The sequence below is a fragment of the Vipera ursinii genome (genome assembly GCF_947247035.1).
Source record: "Vipera ursinii genome assembly, chromosome: 4".
Lineage (NCBI taxonomy): Eukaryota > Metazoa > Chordata > Lepidosauria > Squamata > Viperidae > Vipera > Vipera ursinii.
This window is the reverse complement of record NC_139514.1, coordinates 38,515,587-38,541,431: the sequence shown is the minus strand read 5'-3', so window position 1 is coordinate 38,541,431 and position 25,845 is coordinate 38,515,587. Positions and strand designations below refer to the sequence as shown.

Genomic DNA, 25,845 nt, shown 5'->3' with positions numbered 1-25,845 from the left:
ATGGTCCCTGCATTAAAACTGCTGCTCTTCACCTGTATTTGGCCTACTTCTGTTTTACCCAATAACAGCGATCATCATAATCATTGCTGCAGCCACAATCATTCTCAAAGGTCATTCATGAAAAGACATAACAGGTAAGCAAGATGGCCAGCACGCATCACAACTGATGTTCTTTTAAACCCATGTAATTGAAGGTTTGTATTATACAGATACATTGGCTTTAATTTGGTGGAATTATTTAATTACCAAATATAAAGAGAAGCTTTTTTAGCTAGTTATTCAATTTCAATTTGAGTTCATGAAGCTAAAGACGTTTAATGCTGTATTTTAAGACTCAATCGATTGGACGTTTTACATTATTGGCCTTACCAAAATATGGTATGGAGAGGGGGTATTAAAATCTCAAGCATTGCTACTTTGAGCCACGACTCAGAGAACAGGGTTAGTGTCAGATTTAGGCTTCTCTATACAGATTACCCCTGTCTCTAATTCTCCAGCTTATCCATCAAAAGTTACAGATGGGAGAACAAAAGTCAGGCAAATTACTATGTAGCTTTGCACTTCAAAAGCCCAGTGTGGAATTGGAAAGACTTGCTTGAATGCAGAGCCAAACAGAAATTGATTGGGTGGACCCATAGTTTAATGTTGTATAAGGCTACTTCCTACATAGCTTCTGATGTGCTCAGTGTGAGGGACTGGAGAATAGAGATGAGATATTTGTTACCCTTAGCACTTCAGCAAAAAAGATAAAGGCACATGGCTTACATGCTTTGATATACCTGTAGTTATCTGGATCAGTTAAGAACAAAGTGACTATTGTCACGGCTGTGTTCACTACATTTGTCCGAATTAGAATTTGTCACAACTGCTGAGATCGATCTGAAATGAATCTGAAAGGTGTTTCCAATTTTCCATTGCACTAAGTTAAGTTTGGTTTCTATTTTAATGACAGTTTGCTGATAAAGGCATGTTCAGGTTTCCCCATGTTAAACCATAAGCTATGGTTTACAAACTACCACAATTTCATGCACATATGAAGTTTAAATATGATGTGTGATCTCAGCCAATCAGTTTAAAAGCAGTCCAAGTAATTGCCTGAGATGCGAATGATTGCTTATTATCTTGTGTTGCAAAGGGAGACTTGATTTCCTGAAGTAATACAAGCATTCACTTTCACTGAAACTAGATTAGCTCAGAGCAGTTGAAATCGAGAAGCATTTGCTCACTCTTTTTGACATTTATACCACAGTGAGGAATGGTAAACGGCTAGTCCTTGTTAGAAAGGACATTTCAAACCAACTTTAGTTCTAGATAGAATCTTTCTCAGCTGGTTCTGTTCAGATGACAAACCTGAGCACGCTGATCAACAAGATTTATTTTCCATCACCACTGCTTAAGGGGTGGTGGTGGAAAGATGTTTGAAAGGGAGCATTTTCTTGTAATAGAGATTTCTAAATCTTAAGTTTTTTCACTGGTCAAGTGCCAAAAGAAACACAATGCACATGCACTGATTTCACAAGGAACAGGACTGGATTATTTGGGGAGTCTGTTTCCTCATTTTTGTATGTTTTTAAAGTAAAAATAGGACCTTTTATATATTTTCTTATTTTGACACAAATGGAGAAGTCATAGTTAGCATTTTGTCACTACATTTTATTTGCAGTTCTATAGTAAGGGGGGGAAAAGTGAACCTGTCACTGACCTGGGATTAGGTTTCATTTAAATTAACAAGAGTTATTTTTCATCGAACACTGGACCAAGATTTAAAATCTCCTGTTCCAGGTTTTGAAATCTGGCTGCAGAAGAAATTACACCTCATTTTATATATAAGTCTTTAAAATGAGATGTAATTTCTTCTGCAGCCAGATTCCAAAACCTGGAACAGGAGATTATAAGTAAAATTTCAAGCAAAGGTATTTGCAGTGTGGCCATAGAAAGGGCAAGACAGTAGCATGATAGTGTAATTGAAGCATGTGTTACAGCCCTAATATTGCAAAACTCAGAACATCATGATTGCCATCTTCATTTTGCCTACCACACCTGTGGATACCTTGATTCCCAGAATCTACCCAGGACTCCATATTAGTTATGAAAAATGGAAGTCTGACCAATGGGTTGGTCACTTAGTGGCATATGGGTAAAATAGAGAAAAGAGACAGAGAGCTAATGCTGCCACTGTTATTTTTGAATAACTATTAAATTACTATTTATCCAGCTAGTCTATAAGCAGAGTCTCATGAAATGGTGACAGTATGACTGACCTTATTTGAGCTTGGAAATGCAATGGGGTTGGACCTGGAACATATTTAAGATAGAAAATTGCTAGTGCTGTACTCTGCAGTAAGAAATATGTATCAACACACCCAAGAAGAGGGTCATAGTAAGTCAATGTTGCACTCTTGCCAACCCCCCCCCCCCCGGTAGTTCATGAATTAACAAGGAACCAAACTCAGCTCAAAGGTGATGCTATGGAAAAATGATTTTTTTAGGATATTGAAATAAAGCCAACAACAATATTATTTAGGGGAGTAACCGTACCAGCTTTCTCAAGAAAATATAAGCCTATTATGAATGGAATTAATTACATTTAAAGCAAACATATATAGATAAATTTAGTATCCTTTTATCTAAATACAAATTATCTTGTTCCATGGATTTAGCCTCCATTAAAAGGAGCAGAAAGGAGCAGAAATCCAGTTTCTGTGATGTGACCTAATTCACAAACTATTAAATACTTGTTTGTTGTATATTCTCCATTTCATAGTCTGAAAACAGCCATATCAGTTTAGATGATCCGAATGTTCTTAACTGGAATTTTTTAAACAAAGGATCAGAGAGATCTTTAGAAAGATCTGACTTCCTACAACCTTTTTTTAAATTTTAATATAAGATTATTGGACATTTAGCCTTGCTCTAGTAAATGTTTGCCCACCAAGTCCATATATGCAACCATAATTTGGAACCTTGATTTCAAAACACAGTTTCACTGTTTTAAATAAATGCAGTGATTCAAAGAGATATGAATAACATAAAAAAATACAGTGACATTGAGAACATGAGAAAATTATACCAAAAATGACAAATAGATGACAAAAATGAAGAAGACTGGCATAAAATATGTGTACTGTAGGGTAAATGTGCAGTTACTCTGTTTATTCAGCTGTCCCAGTGGTGGTGGTTGATGACACCTGCTCTGCTTCCTTCTTCCTTTAAGGCAGTGTTTCTCAGCCTTCACAATCTTGAAGACGTGTGGTTTTTAACTTCCAAAATTCCAGGGTCTAAGCTAAGGCAATCCTCAGCTACAATTGTCACAAGGCTAAGCTGGCTGTTTCCCATGCAGCTTCCAGCTGTTTCTAAAGCTAACTTCAGAAATTGCAGTTCCACTAATAAAGCAGCAGGAAACAGGTGGTCCTACTGTTCCTACAGTCCTCTGTAAGCCAAAGGAAAAACAAAGTAGCAATGTTACTATATTACAAATTAAAAACGAAAAGGAAAAGGAAAAGGAAAAAAATCTTGCAGTAACTCCAGACAGGCATTAGGAAAGGAAGGGAAGCATGTTTAGCAGATGGGGCAGAAAGTGAAAGGGGTGTGTGTGCTAAAGAGTTGTAAGGATTAAATGGAGTGTACTTGATAAAGGGGAGGTAGTCCTCATCTTCTGACTATTCATTTAGCCACCATTCAAAGTTATGATGGCACTGAACAAATAATGATTATGATTGATCCTCAGAGTTGTGCTCATCCCTCACACCTACAACTGGTTGCAGTGCTCCATGATCACCTGATTGCCAAAAAGTCAGCAGGGAAGCTGGCAGGGAAGTTGCAAGTTGCTGAGCTACAGTGCGTTCAGGAAGTATTCAGACCACTTTTGTCAATTTTTGTCAACCTGATGGTCTCTCTGACTGAGCTCCAGAGATCCTGTGTAGAGATGGGGACAGAGTTCCAGAAGGACAACCATCAGTGCAGCCCTCCACTGATCTTGGCTTTATGGCAAGAGTGGCTAGATGGAAGCCTCTCCTCAGTGCAAAACAAATGAAATCCCACTTGGAGTTTGCAAGAAGCACTTGAAGGACTCTCAAACTGTGCGGAACAAGATTCTCTGGTCTGCTGAAACCAGGATTGGACTGTTTGGCCTCAATTCAAAACATTATATCTGGAAGAAACCAGACACCGCTCATCACATGCCCAACATCATTCCAACAGTAAAGCTGTGGGGGTGTTTTTCAGAAGCAAGGACTGGAAGACTGGTCAGGGTTGAGGGAAAGCTGAGTGGAGCAAAGTACAGAGATATCCTCAATGAAAACTTGTTCCAGAGTGCTCAGGACCTCAGATTGGGGCGAAGGTTCACTTTCCAACATGACCACGATCCTAAGCACTTAGCCAAGACAATCAGAAGTGTCTTAGGGACAAATCTGTGAATGTCCTAGAGTGGCCCAGCCAATGCTTTACTTGATCCCTATTGAGTCATCACAAGACTCACTGATGACTCACACCTGACCCATTACAAGATCCATCACAAGACCCTCACTCAAAACACCTACACCTAAAGTCCTTATAAACTGAAGTACACTGACACTGACATCCCCTAAATTCCACTGAAGATGTTACCTAGCCTGGTAATGAAACATTCAGAAACCAAACCACAAGCTAAGAGAACAAACCTTTACCCTCATCTCTGGAGGGACCTGAAAATGTCTGTCCACTGATGGTTACCATCCAACCTGACTGAGCTTGAGAGGATTTGCAAGGAAGTATGGCAGAAAATCCCCCAATCCAGGTGTGCAAAGCTTGTTGTGTCATACTCAAAAAGACTCGAGGCTGTAATTGCTACCAAAGATGCTTCAACAAAGTACTGAGTGAAGGGTCTGAATGTGGTATCCCAATGTGGTATTTCATTTTTTTTCTTTTTAATAAATTTACAGATTTCTAAAATTCCTTTTCACTTTGTCATTATGAGGTACTGAGTATAGATTAATGAGAAAAAAATGAATCTCAACAACTGTAGAATCAGGCTGCAGCATAACAAAATTGACAAAAGTGAAGGGGCTCTGAATAGTTTCTGAACGCACTGTACCTCAGCAACTTCCAACTTCCCTGCCAGCTTCCCTACTGGTTTTTTGGCAATCAGGTGATCATGGAGCACTGCAACCAGTTGTAGGTGTGAGGGATGAGCACAACTCTGAGGATCAATCATAATCATTATTTGTTCAGTGCCATCATAACTTTGAATGGTCAGAAAATGAGGACTTACCTCCCCTTTATCAAGTACATTCCATTTAATCCTTACCACTCTTTAGCCCTCCCTTTCACTTTCTGCCCCATCTGCTAAACATGCTTCATTTCCTTTCCTAATGCCTGTCCGGAGTACTGCAAGATTTTTTTCAGCTGCAGCATAACAACATTGATGAAAGTGAAGGGAGTCTGAATACATTCTGAATGCACTGTACCCATGCATCTTCCCTCAGCTCCCCTCAGCTCCTTGCCAACTACTTGTGTGCCCCTGCATACTCTCCCCAAGGCTCATCATGCCTCCCTAACATTCTTTATGCACCTTAGGAGCCCTGGTGGTGCAGTGGTTAGAATGTAGCATTACAGGCAAGCTCTGCGCATAGCCTGGAGTTCAATCCTGACGGGGCTCCAGGTTGACTCAGCCCTCCAGCCTTCTGAGGTTGGTAAAACGAGAACCCAGTGTCAACACTGAAACAATCCTGCGAAAACCATTTTGTTTCGTTTTCGGTTGCCACAGGACTGGGAAGGGGGGAATGGGTGATTTTAATGTTAGCCTAAACAATATTTTGTCCCTTGGGAACCAAGGTCATTGCTGCCTGGGAATTTGGCGGGCTGAGCCTTCCATTAGAAAGCCCGCCAAAGTATGCTATTGGGGAACGTAGTTGATTACACAGTGCTGGGTTGGGAAGTTCAACTTTGTAACATTTTAACACTTTGGAGGGAACTCTAGACTTGGTTTCACTTTTGACTGTGCAGATACTTTGTAGCCAATAAACATGTTACTTAAGGAATCCTCTAGCCTTGCAGTTCTGCTTTTACTGGTCTCATCTATCGGAACCATGACATCCAGATTGTTGGGGTCAATAGACTGACATTTTAAACTGTCCAGAGAGCGCTGTAAAGCATTATGGGGCAGTATATCAGTCTAAATGATATTGCTATTTGTGCACCCTCCTGCACCCTTGCCGCACTTCTCTTGCACCCTTACATGCCTCAAGTACCCTCGCACACCCTCCCAAATCTTTGCCATGTCTCTTTCATGCTCTCACATACCCCCTTGCACCATCCACCCAGCAGCAACCATTGACCTTCCTATTTGCCTGTTTGTGAGTTGCCTGGGACTTACAAGTTCCTGCTAACTTCCCAAGTGGTTGTGGGAAGCTGAAGAAAATTGCCTCACCTAATGATCATTGGTTTTGGTTGATTATGGCAACTGATACTGCAGGGATTGCCATCACCAAATGATGCAATCACACTTTATGACTACATTGTTTAGCAAAGGTATCAATTGCCTTGGTAAATTGAGGACTACCTGTAAGTTTCTGGGGAAGAGTATAGTTTATTGATTTAATGTTGCAAGACTGGATCAACTGCAAGTTTATAACATGTGTGAGGAGCACAGCCTAGCAGTCAAGAATGAAATGGATGCACAGGGTACAGTTGTCGAAGGGGAGTAGGGCCTGTCTGGTACTACAGCCAATTAGAGTTGGGGTTGTTACATTTGAATGAAGTGCTGGAAACCATCCATTTAGAAAAGCTTAGGATCGCTCAGTTTGGGGGAAAAAATCAAGCTGAAGCTGGAAAACATAGGCATGGAGTGCATTTGCAAAGAGTTAGGCGTGGCAGAAGGATAGTGTCATTTGTTCCTGTACTCTGGGGATAACAGTGTGACAATGGACTAGGTAGAAAAATTTCTCCCTTAAGGAGAAATTCTTGATCTACAGCATATGAAAGAAGCTATGTTTCAAAATGAATATTGAAATAGAACTAACAGATTAATATTTCATCCTTTTAAATTCACTATTCTTACGTTGCTTGCAGAAGAGAATGGAACAGATTTAGATATTTATTTCATAGATTTTATATATTTCTGCTAAGAGCAGCAGGAGTATTCCTATTACTATTCTGGAAGGGATAAATCTTTTTTTGAGCTGTGGAAATAGTTGCTCAGAAAGCAACAAAATCCTTTCCTGAGACATTTAAGAACTATTTTCTGTGATTTAGGGACCAATGGATACAATAATTTTATTCCTAACCATAATTCAAATATACCTTGGGGCTTTGCATTCATTTTGTAATCGGATGGCAATCCATACTGCACCTACTGACAGAGGAAAAGGATAAAAATCATTCCTACCACATAAACTAGAAAAAATGTTCTTATTGATAAGGACAAGGGCTCTCTAACTCTGTAACAATTAATGTTTAAAATCATTTCTGCCAAATATTGATAAAGCTATCAAGAATGTAATTGCCATGAAATCTTGCATTTCTGAATTCCTGTATTTACATACATTATTTTATTGTATCTGTACATGTATTCATGGAAAAGGAAATAGCATCTGCTGGAACCCCTCAGATGTGGGCTTGTTTAAGCATTAATATATGGTTAGGACCAAAACCAAGATTGGATTATATCTCCATATTTTGCTGGGATAGTTAGAATGTTCTGGCTGACAGTAAATGTTGACTTATTATTTATGTAAGAAATCAGAATGATTTAATAATTTCTGGTGGATGTATCTGAACAGTATATATATGTATATTTATTTGTTTATTTATAATCCAGAAAACAAGAATTTAAGGTGAGGAAACTAGATAGCACTAAAGTACCACCCATGAAATCAGAAGAACTTCTCCATATAGAGAACCATGATTTTGCCATGAGACCTGGCTTTGGAGGTAAAAATAGTTCTCTTCTTTCCTATTTATTCAGTTATTATTTTCAATTAAATTGGAAATTAGCAGTTTATAAAACAAATTGCCAGTGTCAAGCATAAGTTTTATTTCCAACACTGCTTCTGGATCCTGCATGTACTGAGAATACACTCTTAGAAAATAAGAATTACGGGGAGTTGCAACATTTTGGAAATATGTCCATATGCTCTGATATAAAATTAAATTTGGGTTTATTTATTTATCAAATTTTGAAACTGTCCATCTGCCTCACAGAGGCAGTCTGGGTGGTGTACAGATAAAATATTAAAACATATTGTTTTTTATGTAGAGAAACAATGTTCCCAGTTTGTCTTCCTGTAAACAGCTGCTTTGTGACTGGCCACACCACCACTGCAGCCATTAGGTGCAGATATCACATAATTTTTAACAGGCTCTTAAAATTCTAGCTATAAAAGGTTGGTAATCCCTATGTTAACATTACAGACAAGCCTGATTTGTACAAATTGAGGTAACTTACAGCTAAAAGTACACTGTGGTTTCCTTGGTGGTCTGTTTATTTTCTTTAGTAGATTTATAACTGGTTGTACATCTCAACCACAGTGAGCTGACATATTTTTACTTTTTTTAAAAATGCTTTTAGTAATGACTTGCTAGCTTTGAATGTGCCCAAATGAATCTCTAGTGATTTAGTTGGAAAATGATTATTCTGGAATCTGCTCTCTATTCTATGCACTACTTCTATACAGAATGATTGCAACTGAATTAAAACGCTGTTTGAAGGACACTTTCTGGTATCAGGGCTAGTGTCAATGTCCTTTTGCCTTCTACCATTAGGTAAATCCACCAAAGTACCACAAGGGGTTTGTCAAACTTCAAGTAGGTCACCTGCTTCATTTGTGATGGGTTTTCCAGGAAGTGGATGACGACAAGATAGGTGCTTAATTTTAAGTCTTCCAAGTGCTTTGATTGAGCTCTCATTGTGTACAGTAGTTTGCAACATCCATCCCAACATCTAGAAGAAATTAAGTCATCTAATGCAGAGAAGGGAGAAATCTATATCCTAGACCACGGGTCGGCAGCCTGCGGCTCCCAGCCTCCCGGTGCGCGCGCACCTCTTCAAATGGGCAGCGGTGCGCGCGCACCTCTCCAAATGGAGAGTGGCACCGCCCGTTCCGAGAGGTGCGCGCGCACCTTTCCGAAGGGCGGAGGTGCGCGTGCATCTCTCCAAGCCGCCGCCGTCCCATCCGGAGACCTGCCGCGTTCGTCAAACATTGACGAACATGGCAGCTGTGCAAACGGGATGGCGGCGGTTTGGAGAGTGCGCGCGTACCTCTCCAAGCCGTCCCGTCCCATCCATAGACCTGCCGCGTTCGTCAAACATCGACGAACACAGCAGCTGTGCAAACGGGATGGCGGCAGTTTGGAGAGTGCGCGCGCACCTCTCCCAAGCCACCGCCATCCGGAGACCTCTCCAAAGGGGAGACCCGTCGCCGCGCAGGTGCCTCCCATTTTGCGCATGCGCAAAATGTTTTTTGCACATGCACGTGAGTGGATGCACGCGCGCGTACTTTTTGCGGCTCCCACTTTTTTGTTTGTGTGATGGAACCGGTTCTGAGTGGCTCTTTTCCTTTTTCCGGTTGCCGACCCCTGTCCTAGACTTAAACACTCCAGTCATTTATATGATGTTAGCTGAGCTAATAAGAAAAGCTGTTTTACAGTTGTATAAATGTAGTACAGTAATTATGTGATTTACTTTAAAATCAACAGAATGAAGGTTGCATTAACACTAGGTTCATGCATATTTATATGATAGCATATCTCAGTTATTGAAATAATATTGTGTTAATCAATAATTGTCTTTCAACTCCATAGTCCCAAAATGGTTGTGATTAAAAAAAAATTACAAACTGCATGTGACCTAATATGAAAAGTTATGTAACACATACTCGGTTTTATTATGTTTACAGTATTTGGAAGCTTCAAATATTATTTATAAATATTTTATACAGTACTTTAATGGGAACTGTAAACAGAGTCCATTTTTTAACAAAATTATTTTTATGCATTAGCTTTCATTCAGTTAGATACAAGAACAGAGAGAATTTATTCTGATGATTAGAAAGATCTGATGTAAGAATTTTTTTTATGTAAATTACTTCTTAATATTTTCCCAGTTTCACAAGCTGAATGAAAAAGACACACCCTAAATGCAGTATATATTTGACCTCAACCATGAATTCTTAAGGTCATTTATAAAATACGTTGTACTTTTACAGACTTACAATACAGTGCTACAATGCCTATCCCAAAATGTATGGCACATTCCTGTGCAAGTGCTTCAGAATTTCCATGGAATTATTTTTGCATCCCAGAAGCATTAAGAATGCATTTTGAGAAAGGCCACGTTTTCTAATACAGCATCCTCTTTTCTCAATTGGCCAGTCTAAAAACTGACCTACATTACAGAATCAATGCCATAGCCCTTTACTCCCATTAATGGTAGCAAGGTGAACTTTAGGTAAAATGGAGAGGGAATAAAGTTGGTCCTCAACTTATGACCACAACTGAGCACAAAATTTCCTTTGGTAAGCAAGACAGTAGTCAAGTGAGTTTCAATTTTAGTTTTTCAATCTTTTTTGCCACCATTAAGTGAATACATGCAGTTACTTAGTAACATGGTTGTTAAGTGAATCTGGTTTCCCCATTGACTTTGCTTGTCAAAAGGTCACAAAAGGTGAAGACAGGACGCTGGGACACTGCAACTGTCATAAATATGAACCAGTAGCCAAGTGTCCAAATTTTGATCCCGTAACCGTGGGGATGCCTCAATGGCTGCTAGTTGGAAAATGGGCATACGTTGCTTATCTCAGTGTTGTTATAACTTCAAATGGTCACTAAATGAATGGTTGTAAATTGATGACTACCTGTACCACTTTATATTTCCAAGCCTGTTGGCTTCTCCAGTGCGTGCTAGCCCATTTGGCCCTTGTAGGTCTACTATATTTTGAGACAAAGCATCCATCATTTTAAACTCCCAAGGAATTCATAGCTTCACGTGAGGGTATTTAAGGAAATACAAAATAGTGGGTGCCCTGCAATCACCAACCCTTTGAAGGAGTAAGCAAAAACAGGTGACTAAATGTGTATACAAGTTATATCCAGTACCACAGATAGTTCCCATGGATCTTAGGTTGCCGCCAACTGCTGTATATAATCAGAAGGCTCTCTTCTGTTTGGAAAAAAGTGCTCATACAGTTGCTTCTAAAAAAACTTCAAAGCAATAGTGAAGTGCATATTTAAGCTGTGGTTAAACTCTGACGAAGCAAAAGACTTAAAATAATCCTTTATTAGTGCTGTTTGTTCTCTGTATGTTAAAGGATCACCAACCCCAGTGGGCATTGATGTGCAAGTAGAAAGCATTGACAGAATTTCAGAAGTTGACATGGTAAGTTTTCTTTCAGTTGCTGAAAATGTAATTCAGAAATGCAAGTGAAATAATCAGCAAATTGATGATAAGGGGAAAAATGGGCAGTGGGGAATCTTCAAATAATTGTGTATTATTCGCTAAACAAGTGACTGTTTTATACAACTAATTATTCTATCTGTTCCCTATCAAAATGTATCTCTATCTGAGAAACTAAGAAAGATCTTATAAAACCAAACATATTTTATATCATAAGCATAATAAAGACCTATTTATTCCTATAATAGTCTACAATTATTTTCGCAAGAATAATGCAAAAAGTAAAATAATCATATAAATTAAGAATAGGTAGACAGAATTCCTAAATAGTCCTATTAAATGAAAAGAGAGACGACTTATTCACATCATTGTGTAACTGGCAGAGAATGTCCTTTCAGCTTTATAATTTTGAGTTTTTGTGCCTATTAAACTTATAATACTCATTTCCAATACAGGTGGTCCTTGACTTACAACCATTTTTTTAGTAACTGTTAAAGTTACAATTGCACTGAAAAAGGTGACTTATGACCAGTTTTCACACTTATGACTATTGCAGCACCCCCAGTCATGTGATCAGAATTCGGGGACTTGGCAACTGGCATGTATTCATGACAGTCGCACTGTCCCTGGATCATGTGATCATGATTTGTAAGCTTCCAAGACAGCTTCTGGTAAGCAGCTAATGGGGGAAGCCAGATTCATTTAGCAACTGCGGCAAAAAAGTCATAAAATGGGGCACAACTCACTTAACTCTCTTGGAAATTTTGGGCTCTACTGAGGCTGGAATTTGAGGACTACTTGTATCCTCCCATTAATCTTCAATTCTTGGTATGTATTTTCAGAATATGCCAGCACAGGGAAGTACGTGATATGAAGATTATATCAAAATTATGAAGTTTTCATTGTGATATCGTAATGTAAATCTTACCCTTATGGACTTGTATTGTGATATCTGATGCAATTACACAAGTTATAGAGTTTGTTCTATCCCTGTAGCTGTCTATGAACATAAAGGTCTACAAAATATCTGTGAATATTAATAGGCAAACTAAGAATTTTTGAGCCCCAAAATTATAAAGTTTAACATTGATATTAACATTTGAGCACCCACCCCCAAAATTAGCTGAACCTTCCAATTTGTTTATAAAAAGACTTATAGGTGTTCAATACATAGAAACCATTTTTCCTAAGTGCATTGTAACTTTAAATCTATTGAAACATTGAATAATACTTACTATTTAACATATGCAACCTGTCCTGCTGAAATATTGGTTATGCCTCATGAAACAATATTCCATAAAGTATTTTGTGAATAAACTAGGGCATAGTATCTACTTAAGATGGCTGTGCAGTCCTTTGCATTCAAAGGGAAGGAAGATGTTACAAGGTATATTGAGATGGGCACAAAGCATCTCTCTGCAGCTCCTTAAAGCAGCTACACCTTTTCTTGGAATCATGCTTCTTAATAGTCCAAAGTAAATTTTTGACTTTTAATGCTAATAGTCTAACTGCTAATTCTTATTAATGGCTTCACTACTGAAGAGTAATGTTAGCCTTGGCATGTTTAACAATTATATTATTAAATGGATAAACGCATATTTGGTATTTTTCCTCTTCTTTTTATATAGGTTTTCACAATGACTTTGTATCTCAGGCATTACTGGAAGGATGAAAGACTCTCATTTCCTAGTACCAGAAACAGAAGCATGACCTTTGATGGAAGGTTAATAAAAAAGATTTGGGTACCTGACACATTTTTTGTTCATTCTAAAAGATCTTTTATCCATGACACAACCATGGAGAACATTATGTTACGTATCTATCCAGATGGCAATGTGCTCTTCAGTTTACGGTAAGCACAGATCTCTTACCTTTCAGTCAGGAGAACACATACAACAGAGGAGAATTACCATGGGGAGTGGGATACTTTAGTCCTCCCATAATTGGTACCTTCTAGATCAGGGGTCCCCAACCACCGGACCATGGACCGGTACCGGGCCACAGCATGCCAACAACCGGTCCGCACAAACAAGCACAGCCCCATCTGCGGGATGCAGGCAGCAGTCAAAACCACGTATCCTCCAGTCCGCGGAAAAACCTCTCTCCACGGAACTGGTCCCTGGTAGCCAAAAGGTTGGGGACCACTGCTCTAGATGTAAGGGAATATACCTCTCCATAATTCTTAGCTGACAAGGTTATAAAAAACATAGGAATGGTATAATTCCACAACATGATTGGAATATGTCTGTTTAAGAAAGGCTGGTTTATTTATAAAACCGGTAGAGCCCATGCAACCCTCCCTGAATTTACATCAGTGACTTTCAGCCCCACAGATCACTTTCACTGCAATGTTTCTTCCATGTCTGTCTAAATTTGCATCTGTCTAGCCATCAAAAGTCAGTTTACATTAGACAAGCCAGATTCTCTCAATCTTAAGTTTATCCACACTGCCAAATGGAGATTGTAGTGTATGCCTGTAAAGCATACACGGAAATGTCAGCACAGCAGGGGGCTGGACAGCTCCAGGCTATAACCGCTTTTGGCGGGAAAGCCTGAATAGAGCGAGTCATTGACAGCCCCAGGGCATGGTCAGCTCTGGCGGGAAGCCAGGGTTTAAATCCATTGGCCACCTGCACTGGCGGGAAGCCCAGGTTTAAATCTATTGGTCACCATTCACCTGGGCAGGTATAAAGAGACGCCAGGTAACCCCTTTGCTCCAGCTTCATTTCTGACTCAATAAAGAAATACTACCCAGCTCAAGTGTCCGCCTCTCCGTACAACCAGGCGACATTGCAGAGATGATAATAACACACTTCCTTGGTCTGGTTTAAAACAACTAAAATATAGTAATGTATGTTTTGCCAATTCACAACGAATACACAAATGTTGTTTCTGCTGATTACATAATAACATATCAACATAAGGCTGTCATTTTCCTGTGCTCTGAGAAAAGAATCCTTGGGGTGAGTTTCAGACAAAAGATGGGCCTCTGGCTCTGCTGATGATCTTGTATGTTCCATAGGAGATAATCATTTAATTTAATTTAATTTAATAACATTTATATACCGCCCTTCTCCCTGAGGACTCAGGGCGGTTCACAGGGCAGAATAAAATAGTGAATACAAACATTAAAAAAGATTAAACAAATTGCCCTAATTAAAACAGCATAAATACAATACTAAAAACCCCCAGAAAAGTTTAAAAAAAAACAAAAATAAAATAACCCCAACACTCCCCCTCAGGCTAGGCCGGCTTGTACAAACAGAAATGTCTTAAGATCGCGACGAAAGGAGCGAAGATCGGGCGCCATCCGGAGCTCAACCGGTAGCTGATTCCACAGCTCCGGAGCGCCCACAGAGAAGGATCTCCCCCTGGGGGCCACCAATCGACATTCTCTGATCGGTGGCACCCTGAGGAGGCCCTCTCTGTGGGAACGCACAGGGCGCAGGGAGCTTGATGCCGGCAGCAGATGTTCCCTGAGGTACTCCGGCCCCATGCCATGGAGTGCTTTAAATACCGTTACCAGTACCTTGAATCTCACCCGGAAGACAATCATGAAGATCAATCCAGTTATTGATCTAAAAATGACCCAATATAAGGTTGTATTAGAAAGCTCAGTTAAAAATCTCAAAGTGAAGAAAAGAATTCTGGTCATAAATCAGGAAAAAAAAGAAAGGAAATGAGGTTGGAAAAGCATGCAGAATCTTCCCAACCCCTTTACCAATAGTGGTCTTATGTTCAGATAAATGCATTCACTGTGGAGCCTATGGTGAGCTGCACAGGCTCTACTCTGGATCAGATGAGTTGGAAGGATGAAGGAAAGAAGTTCATAATAGAGCAGTTTTAAGTTTTATTTTAAGCTGCTGCCCATGTGCCTGTTTCCTAAAACTGTACTGGGAGAATTTTTATTTTTTATTTTTGGTCTGCAGCCCCCAACCAGATTCAGTGCATTTCTGAAATCAGGGTTGTTGTTGTTCTGCCATTTATTCCTTTTTACGTCAGCTTTTGCCCCATGTTGTTCAGAGGATTATGCTGCTGATGGACTGACAATTGGGTTCCTTTGCATACTTTCTTTTCAATATTTTGTTGGTTTGGGAAAATAAAAGGAAAGTAGGAAATAGGAGAAAGGAGTTTGGTAACAGAAGTTCCTCCCAATGGCAGAAAGATAATGATGATGTTATTTTTTTCATTTATTTATTTTATTGAATTTACATACCGCCCTTTTCTGAAGGACTCAGGGCGGTTTACAGGGTACTTAAAACATTGATACAAAAATTAAAAAGAATTAAAAAGAATTAAATTTAATTCCTGAAAAAAATATAAAAAACCCCAATTAAAAACTTTCAGCCTGGGCCGGAAAGCTGGAAGAGCCAGGTCTTCAGGTCCCGGTGAAATGAACGAAGGTCGGGGGCGGTCCTAAGCTCTGCGGGCAGCTGGTTCCAGAGGGCAGGCGCACCCACAGAGAAGGCCCTCCCCCTGGGTGTTACCCGCCGGCAATCTTTAACTGGCGGCACCCTGAGAAGTTAACTGCTATTGTCTAAGTCAGCAGTCCCCAACCTTTCTGGCTTGGTGTCTGGTGGGAGGGGTGTGTGAGAGGATAGTTTGCTGTGAGTGGTAGGCAGGCGCGTGCAAGTGGTGCAACTCCATTGGTGCAAATGGCGGTGCATGTCTGCTGCTCACACAAAGGGAACTTTGTGAGTGCAAGCAGCTGCCAATTGTACAGCTCAGTTCTGAACAGGCTGCTGTCCTGTATTGGGCCACAGCCAGGGGTTTGGGGACCCTGGTCTAATCCCTGCCTTCAAAATCACAGCAGGTGGGAATTTCATGGTGCTGGAGAATATCATCACATTTATCCTGAAGTGATTGGGATATGATAAAGTGGGAAAGAACTGAGCTTGTCCACATTGCTGGAGCTTTTCCCCTGAAAACTCCTTTGTAGTTTTATTTTTGCTGTCTTGAAACAAGAGCCAATCCATATTTGATATATTCTCCTCTGAATTAAAATGAGAGAGCACAAAAGTACTTTTAGGAAAACTTGAAAAATAAATATAGGAGCCCACTGAAATACTTCATATTTAAGCACTTCATACATTGTCAATCATTTTATGATTATTGAAGTTATTGTCTATTCTTTGCTTTTGACAGGATAACAGTTTCTGCTATGTGTTTCATGGACTTCAGTAGATTCCCACTTGACACTCAGAATTGTTCTCTAGAGTTGGAAAGCTGTAAGTCTAGCTTTGCTAAGAAATATGGTTTCCAAATGTAATAGGTAGCTTTACACATAATTCATTTTAAAGGTATGTAAATCAGCATTTGGCTATTGAAGAATATTGGTGTTACCAAATGTGTTTGAGAAGTGATCTCCCAACGCATTTGTAAACATTTGTGAAAGAAGACAGAGAAACCCAAAGGCAGCAGTCCCCAACCTTTCCAGCTTGGTGGCCTGCCTGCCGGGTGTGTGCGTGTGAGTGGCAGGCATGTGTGGGAGCCCACAGCTCCATTTATGCTAGTGGCATGAGTGGCCTCCACTCGCATAAATGGAGTTTCCTGAAGTGAAGGGTGCTTGCGCTCGCACACGAAGCTCCACTTTCACGAGTGGCAGGTACTTGCGCTCATGTGTGTGGCTCTACTCACATGAGCAGAGGACGCTTGTACTCACACATGAATGGAGCTTCGTGCGTGAGCGCAAGTGCCCTCTGCTCATGTGAGTGGAGCTTCACGTGTACGTGCTTGCCCATTTTTCCCGTGGCCTGATTTTAAACAGGCTGCAGCTCGATAATGGGCCACCGCCTGGGGGGTTGGGGACCCCTGCCCAAAGGTGCTTTTCAAAAGACAACTGAACTTTGTTTTTTGAATTGAATGGTGGGCAATGGAAGGATTTATATTGTTTGCAGTCATGCTTCTTTGACAGCAAAGGATATAAATCCTTCCATTCTCCACTATTCAGTCTGAATGGGTGAGAAACGAAACGTCTTTAAGGAAAAAACAAAGTCCAGTTGCCTTGGGACAACCATGACCTGGATGACAGACAAGGCAGAGTAACCAGTTCCTGTGCCAATAAATATATTACAAGTTTTAACTTTTCATCTTTGATCAACTGTGCTCTGACAATGGATGAACAAAACCAAGATAATCTCCAGCCATGAGCCACATTTGCCCCTAAACTCGACCACAGCCCCAGAAACACCCCAAATATGGTCACTACATTGCAATTTGAATGTGATAGAGTAAACACAAAGTTTCCCTCAATTCAAAAGGGAATTCTGTTTTCTTAGCAGCAATGAAATAGCTAGTCACTGATTTCTTCCAAGATATTTTTTTTCTTTTAATTTTTATTTTATTTTCCCACCCTAGCCTACATCTTGGAGGTCTCCCATTCACATTCTGACTGAATTTAGTTAGAGGTTAAGAAGCAGTCAGACAGGCAGAAGATAGGCAGATCAGATCTATGAACACCAAGTAACAGCCAGAACAAAGAATGACAATTCTTTAAATTCACAGTACATGGACAGATTCAACAATAGTTTCAACTGGGAAACTGAGCATTCTACAGTCCAGAAGCACTATGGAATTCCTGGAAGCTTAGCTTTCAGACAAATCAGTAGACACAAAGAAATAATTTACATGCCACTTTAACGAGTGAAAAAGCTTAGAAACAAACAAAAAGGTCAGAACACATCATCTCCAGCAGCCAACATCCAAGTAAACAGGTACTAACACCAGGCAAATAATCAGAGAACAATATCCTAGTCAAGGAACTACCATACCCCCACCCAAATTGGCAAGGCAAACTATGGTATTTACACAGGGAATAAACTTCACACTCATTTGCATTGATGATTTTCCTGTCAGTAATGAAATGCCTACAAGCAAACAAACATGCTCAGAGAGTACCAAGGATTCCAAGATCCAGGGCTTTTTTTCTCATAGAACGCTCAGAACGGAGTTCCGGCACCTTTTTTGGATGGAACCTTGTAGGATAGGCAAGGTGGGTTGTATGACATGTGTGAGTTCCGGCACCTTTTTCTTATACAAAAAAAGCACTGCCAAGATCTATCCTAGGATTAACTACTATTGCTCCATTTGAAGAACAATACTCTATCTGAAGGGATCTTTTATTTTAGCAGTGAGGAACTGTAAGCTCCTGAGCAGCAGAGGATCCAAATCTTCCTTTTGGGAGTCCCTTCTGACCAGACCTGCCAAAAACAAATGCATTTTTTTCAGTCTGAGATGGAGAACATAGAAAACATGAATATACTGTATGTCCTAAAATGTGATGATAAAATTTAAGAAAATAGAAAAAACCTTCCTGAACTTCTTCTTGTCAATCGAGACAATAACTACATAATATGAGACTATTATTTAGCATATGATGAGAACATGATAGAAGAGAAATAAACATACAGTATATACACAGTCCACTTAATTATAAGTGAAACTTCTATGGGGATATGGTAGTGACCTCATAACTGGATGTCCAATTCAGCTATCCAGGTGATTGCCTCTGTATTGCTTCATGCAGATCTTCTAGGGAACCAGAGAACACATCTTGCACGATATGTTTAATAGTTTGCATAAGACAATCACAAGACTATTTCCATCCCCATTGATTCAAGGCAGAGGCACTTTTCAATTTCAATTTCAACCAGAAGAGAGCTAGAAGGGACCTTGGAGGTCTTCTAGTCCAATCCCCTGATCAAGCAGGAGATCCTATACCCTTTCAGATAGGTGGCTGCCCAGTCTTTTCTTAAAAACCTCCAATGATGAAGCACCCACAACTTCTGGAGGCAAGCTGTTCCACTGGTTAATTGTCCTCACTGTTAGGAAGTTTCTCCTTAGTTCTAGGTTGCTTCTCTCCTTGATCAGTTTCCATCCATTGTTTTTTGTCTTGCCTTTTGGTGTTTCAGAAAATAGGTTGACCCCCTCTTTATGGCAAACCCTCAAATACTGGAATATTGCTCTCATGTCATTCCTAGTTACTCCCTTCTTCCAGTATCATATCTAATCCAAAGCAGGGCTTGGAAACCACTTACCAATAGTTAAATAGATCAGGCAGGCAAAAAAAGATCACTTTATCAACCTTCACTGCTTTAGTGAGGTGAAATAGATTTCTAATAAAATTATAATTCTTTCCAAATTTCCATCTATGGATTACAATGATGAAAGCTGTAGTCCAGACATGTCAAACACAAGGCCCAGGGGCCGGATCCGGCCCACAAAGTGGTTTCATGTGGCCCGCAAAGCCATCCTAGAAACATTGAGGGAACGGCCCCCACTGCCTTGGCCCAGAGACCCTCCTTCTGCCAGAGACCCTCAGATCTGTCCTACTCCTGCCCAGGCCCCCATAGGCACCCTTGATGCGAACGATGTAGAGCTGGCCATGCCCACCCAGTAGGCCATATGCACTCTAGCCATGCCCACCCAGTAGGCCACGCCCACCCTGGCCATACCCACCCAGCCCCCTGAGGGCAACTGCAATGCTGATGTGGCCCTCAATGAAATTGAGTTTGACACCCCTGCTGTAGTCATTGGTGTACCAGGGTGGTGTGGTGGTGACAGTGGTTTGGTCAGATCTTAGGTTATCTCCACGTAGATGCTGCCAAAGACAAGGGGGAGGCTAGAGGTTGGTATGGAGTTGGGTCCTACTGCCAGTGCACTAACACAACGCTGGCACAGGGGAAAAAATGTGTCCCTTTAAGTCAGCTTTGACTTCTGATAATGACCCCTACAGTTTTATTGACAGCACTTTTCAGAAGTGGCTTGCCCTTGCCTCCTTCTAGGGCTCAGATAGAGAGATAGAGATAGAGAGAGAGAGAGAGAGAGAGAGAGAGAGAGAGAGAGAGAGAGAGAGAGAGAGAGAGAGAGAGAGAGAGAGAGAGACCCAAGGTCATCTTGTTGGCTTTGAGCCTAAGGCAGGATTAGACTCATAGTCTCCTGTTTTCTGTCTGTTGCCTTAACTACTACACCAAGAGGAGGCGGCTGTTTAAAAAAAATCCACCTGAGGTGTCAAAATGCTAGGCATGTCATTGATTACAGTCAAAGTAGGAAAGCAAGAAGTTGGAGATATGTACGTACATGTATAATAACAATCATAGCAACTTTTTTTAATAATTCCACAGATGCTTACAATGAAGAAGACTTGATGCTGTACTGGAAACAGGGCAATGAATCTTTAAGTATAGATGAGTACATTTCTCTTTCTCAGTTTTTCATTGAAGAATTTAGTGCTTCTAGTGGATTAGCTTTCTACAGCAGTACAGGTACAGTACTCCTAAGAGTGAGAAATAGATGTCTTGTGATAAATGTATATTTATTTTGACCTTAGCAAATAAAAATATCAGTAGGATTACAAAGGAAATCAGTTCAAAAGAGGTGCTATTTTTCCACATACTGGATATACAGTGTTTATTTAATCTTTGATTTATATTTTACTAACTTTACATGACATCCATATATTTAAAAAAGATAATAAAAGACCTAATGTGGTTTTTTATTAAATGAATGAGCTGAATTTTCCTTAAATCATTTCTTGGATGAAGTACGTGGCCATGTTTGTACTTTGAACTTTCTATACTGGTGGTTCCCAACCGGGGGTGCGAGACGATATTCCAGGGGGTGCAAAAACTTGGGTTTTCAAAATCATAGTGTATATGCATAATTTGTTGCCGTTATTTCAAACTTTTGTAAGGGATCCGAGAATATATCAGAAGCGTTGTAGGGATGCAGGGTATAGAAAAGTTTGGGAGCCGCTGTTCTATACCTATTTGATTGTTCTATGCAATCTGTCTACTGCCCACCAAGCCATCTTTCCAAAGGATAAATTTCACTTGAAGTCTTGTTTTATAGTGTTCACTATAGCTGAAGACAACTGCAAATCAAATCATTTTAATACTTTTGCACTTGCCTGATGGTTTAAAGAGGGTACCTGCCTTAGAACATATTATCAGAATAGTTCTTGGAGACTTTGTCAGCAAATGCTTATTCAAAACTTCACATTCAATTTATTAAAATAGAATTTTGTGGCAGTGTCTAAGAAAGGAACAGCTTTGCTGTAAGATTGATAATACAATTGTTCAACTCTGATTTGTGCAAATGGTGATCCCCTGACTGCAATGGTTGTAAATGCCCTGATTGCAAAGCACCCAAATTTCATTCTTGAGAATCACAGGGATGCTTAATGGTTATAAGTGTGAGGATCAGTTGTAAAATCATTTTTTCAATAAGATATAACTTTGAATAGTTGCTAAATAAGGCAGTTATTCAGTGAGGACTATCTGTAGTTACATTTGCCTACTATTGAACAACATTTCTTTACTCTCTTATTTCTTTATAGAGCTGTGTTAATGTATTGCTGAAATGAAATTTCTTTCTTACTAAGCGCATAATATACAGGACATGCATACTGTTGAATTGCTGATGTCTCTGCTATCAAGTCTCACTAATGCAATGAATTCTTCCTTTCTCCAATTTTTACTGAGACTGTTCAGTGTTTAAATAGCTATACATGGGTGAAAAGTCTCAGAGATAGGACCCACAGTAGTTTTTATATTCCCATATGAGGTCTCAGGGTGAATTGACCTGAGGATGATAAAATTATATCCCAGCGTATCAGTCTGAAACTGGAAAAGATTCTTTTATAAAGTGGAGTTGGGACTGAACCCATAGTAATACTGTAAATATACCCATACTGCAACCTTGTCCAAGACAAGGCATGATTAGGCATAATTTAGACCTGATTTCTCTCAGGTAGATTTCTACCTGGATATCAAAGAATGTGTCAAAAATAAAACTGAAGGTGAGAAGTCTTTCATATAAAGAACCATTAGAATAAATAGCTAAAGCAGCTATTTAAAAGTAGAAGTCACCTTATCATGTCAGGTTTTTTAAAAAGCATTAAGCCAGGTGAAGTAAACATAGGTGAAGTAAAAACATAAATGGGAATATAATCCAAAATTGGGATGGAATGATTCACATTACAGAATACTTTAGGGTTAAAGGTCATTAAAGAAGGACATTTAAGTAAATATTTAATAAGTTTCTCATCAAAGAAAAATGTACCGTAGTTCTTTTAGAAAGGCATTGTAAAGTCAAAGGATAACATAAAATCGCATGGGCTAGATAGTAAGATATGTCTATGTTTTTCTACAGGTTGGTACAATCGGCTTTTTATAAACTTTGCTCTACGGAGACATATTTTCTTTTTTGTTTTACAATCCTATTTCCCCTCTATGTTGATGGTGATGCTATCTTGGGTTTCCTTTTGGATAGACCGAAGAGCTGTTCCTGCAAGAGTATCATTAGGTAAATTTTCATTATAAATTATTTTAGGTTGTTTGAAGAGCCTGGTATTGTATTTATGAAGTGTCTTACAGGAAAGCGGATAATAATTATTCCGATCTATCTGGTTTTATATAGTTTTCTATTCCATTATTAGGAAAAAGAATGGAGTTCCTCCTTCCACAAGTTGCCCATTGATCATAAAGGTGCTCTGATATAACGGGGAAATATAGATTTCCTGAAAGAATTATTAGCACCATTTCTTGGAAAATGGTGTGTTCCAGAGGGAATAATTACTTTGTTCTACATGAAAACAACCTGATTGAATTCTCACACACACCACACATACATCTATGCACCCTCACTGAGGCAACATATATAAATCCATCCTGAGTAGACACACACATACTGTATATAAGCAAGGCAAAGGCAGTATCTATGTAGACATCCCAGTTTGACTCTGGAGATAAAAGTTATACTGTACTATGCTGTAAATTCACACAAAAGAAACTACAGATGCCTCCTAGGGCCACCTTTGCTAAAGAAGTTTAAAAAAAGAACGTTCACTACATGCTTTCTTTATATGGTTTTAAAATCCTGCTTAAGATACAAGGCCACATTTTGAAACCAAATAAATAATTGATCTTTGATGCTTTCTTCTTCAATTATTAATTGTAGAATAAGTGAAAGCTATGATGCTTAAAAACATATTTAATGGATTACGATATCCTAGCTTTCAATCATGGTTTTGACGTATCTGCTTCCAGAATCAGAACTGCAGGAAAGATTTAAAAGAGAATATTAATTTTCCATGATTCATCCTAATTAACATAACGGGACTCCCCATATGGAATTTTGCTTCTGTTTTAAAATATACTGTTAAGAGCTATCAGTTTATAATAATGATGTAATAATAATAAAGGAATATGCTTAAAAAGCAATTGCAGAATGTTTTAAAAGTGAACAATTGCTATTCTCACGTAACGTGTCAGCACATTTATTATTGTTGAAGTGAGAATAAACAATCTTAACTAAATATTGGGTTTTATATTAAATATTTCTAAAATGCCCACCATATAGGAAGCATAATCTGTTCCAGGATAATTGTATTCAAATATAATTGTAATTGTAATCAAATATATACTTCACACTGCATTTTTCTCCAAGCTTGAGTTAAAAGATTTCCTGATTCTACATGCTGAAGTACTAAGACAAATAGAACTGAATCATTTTCAAAAGGTAAAGTGAAAAAAAAATCAAGGTCAGCTTCATATTTTCAGTCAAAATCATAAATAAATTAGTGGTTCTATTAACCTATTGTTGATATGTGTGTTGTGTTCTGTAACAGCCTGCTACCGGCCCTGCAGAAAAGGCAGGGACAACCCCTTTACAAACGGCAAGAGGCTGGAATTAAGCCTGCCAAATTTATTAAGATAAAACAGAGCAAAACAAGACACCAACCATGAAACAGGAGCTATGAAACAGGAACTAATCAAGCGGTTGCCTTCAGCAAACCAGCCCTCCCACGCATTCCCCTTTTATACAGTTCAGGGCGTGGCTTCTCTCTGCCTCCTTCCGAGGTGCCCCATTGCCTTCCTCTGTTTACTCCTGATTGACTGCCTCCTGCGTCGGGCGTCCTTGAACAGGGCCAGCTGTGGGTCATCTTCATCCACGCTGTCAGGCTCACACAGCTGGGTCTCCGTCGTGACCAGGTGGGAGGGGCCTGGCTGAGGGCTCTCATCAGCAAGCTCTTCAACACCCCCCTCCTCCTCTGAGTCGTCTGACCCAACTGCCGAACCCACAGGCTGACCCTGAATCACAACATGTTGGTTGAAATCTGGCAACAACTTTATATGAGGTGTTCCATTAGTTATTTGTTATAATAAATACTACATTTTCTATCCACGGAAAGAAAGAAAAACAAGATACCCACAGCCATTTCTACCCATAGCCTTTTTGTGCATATTTTCATAGAATGCAAGAACAAACTGATAGCACTCCTATCTTTTCCTTTCTTTTGGCAGGTACAACTACTGTGCTGACGATGTCAACCATAATTACTGGAGTAAGTGCCTCAATGCCCCAGGTGTCTTATATAAAAGCTGTGGACGTATACTTATGGATCAGCTTTCTTTTTGTCTTCCTATCTGTTATCGAATATGCAGCTGTAAATTATCTCACAACAGTGGAAGAGCGAAAACATCTGAAAAATAGAGGGAAGGTATATATTTGCAAATATTTTTCCTCATGTAAAAATATTCAAATATAAGTAAAACAATGATACCATACACTTAGTAGAAGTGTTTTTTCATCAGTTTCACTTTTTCTGATAATGTTCATTCTAAACATCGAGAAAACTATATCAAGGCCACATTTTCCTTAGTATTTGGCTGTGGAAGATAGGAAGAGTAGTTCAGGACAACTGAAAAATGTAGGCTTGTTGGAATAAAACAGTTTGAAACCAGGTTAGTCCTTAACCAAGAAACAGGAAATAGTTTCAAGCAGTCATACAATGAAGATTAAAAAAAAAGACCAAGGAATATAAACACTGCGTTTGCTATAAACGTGGCTATTGGAGACATGGAATTCACTGAAATTCTTTTAATATTCTTTCATAATAGCTTCACTGGCTTTTCTATAACAAAACAAAGAAGTTCTTTGTATGCCTTAATGCCTGTTGTTTCTGTTTTCTATTCGGCCTGACACAGACTGTGGAAGACTACAGCTGCAACAACATGAGTTCCCCAGTGAAGTAAATCCATTGATTCAATTGTTCTTCCTTCTAGGTTGCTGGGTTGTATAACATTGATGCAATGCAAGCCATGGCCTTTGATGGGTGCTATCACGATACTGACATTGATCTTGCCACCTTGAGTGTATTTTTGGAAAAGGGAGCAGCACGCGAACGAGAACCCAGTATCACCCATCTGGATGAAGCTCACTTAAAAAAAAAAAGATTTTCGACAGGAACTGTGGGCAGAATTATTTTGCAAAATAACCATGTCATTGATACGTATTCCAGGATTGTATTTCCTGCTATATATATTGTATTTAACTGTTTTTACTGGGGTTTATATTTATAAATGAAGAGAGTCTTATTTTATTTTATTTATTTTCATGTGACTTGGTATAGTAAGCTAAGGAATCTCTTAGGTGAGCTGGATTTCCTGCTGATTACACTTTTTTAAAGCTAAGAA

At 39.3% G+C, this 25,845-nt stretch overlaps 1 protein-coding gene across 1 annotated transcript; it reads left to right on the top strand.

Annotated features, from left to right (window-relative positions):
- Positions 1-25,845, top strand: GABRR3 (gamma-aminobutyric acid type A receptor subunit rho3; the record flags this gene model as incomplete). Its single annotated transcript, XM_083361374.1, has 9 exons — positions 1-134; positions 7,796-7,908; positions 11,283-11,350; positions 12,997-13,220; positions 16,514-16,596; positions 20,491-20,631; positions 22,520-22,672; positions 24,673-24,869; positions 25,435-25,845. 9 exons carry the CDS (start codon positions 1-3, stop codon positions 25,729-25,731), a joined length of 1,410 nt encoding a protein of 469 aa, XP_083217500.1. The 3' UTR covers positions 25,732-25,845.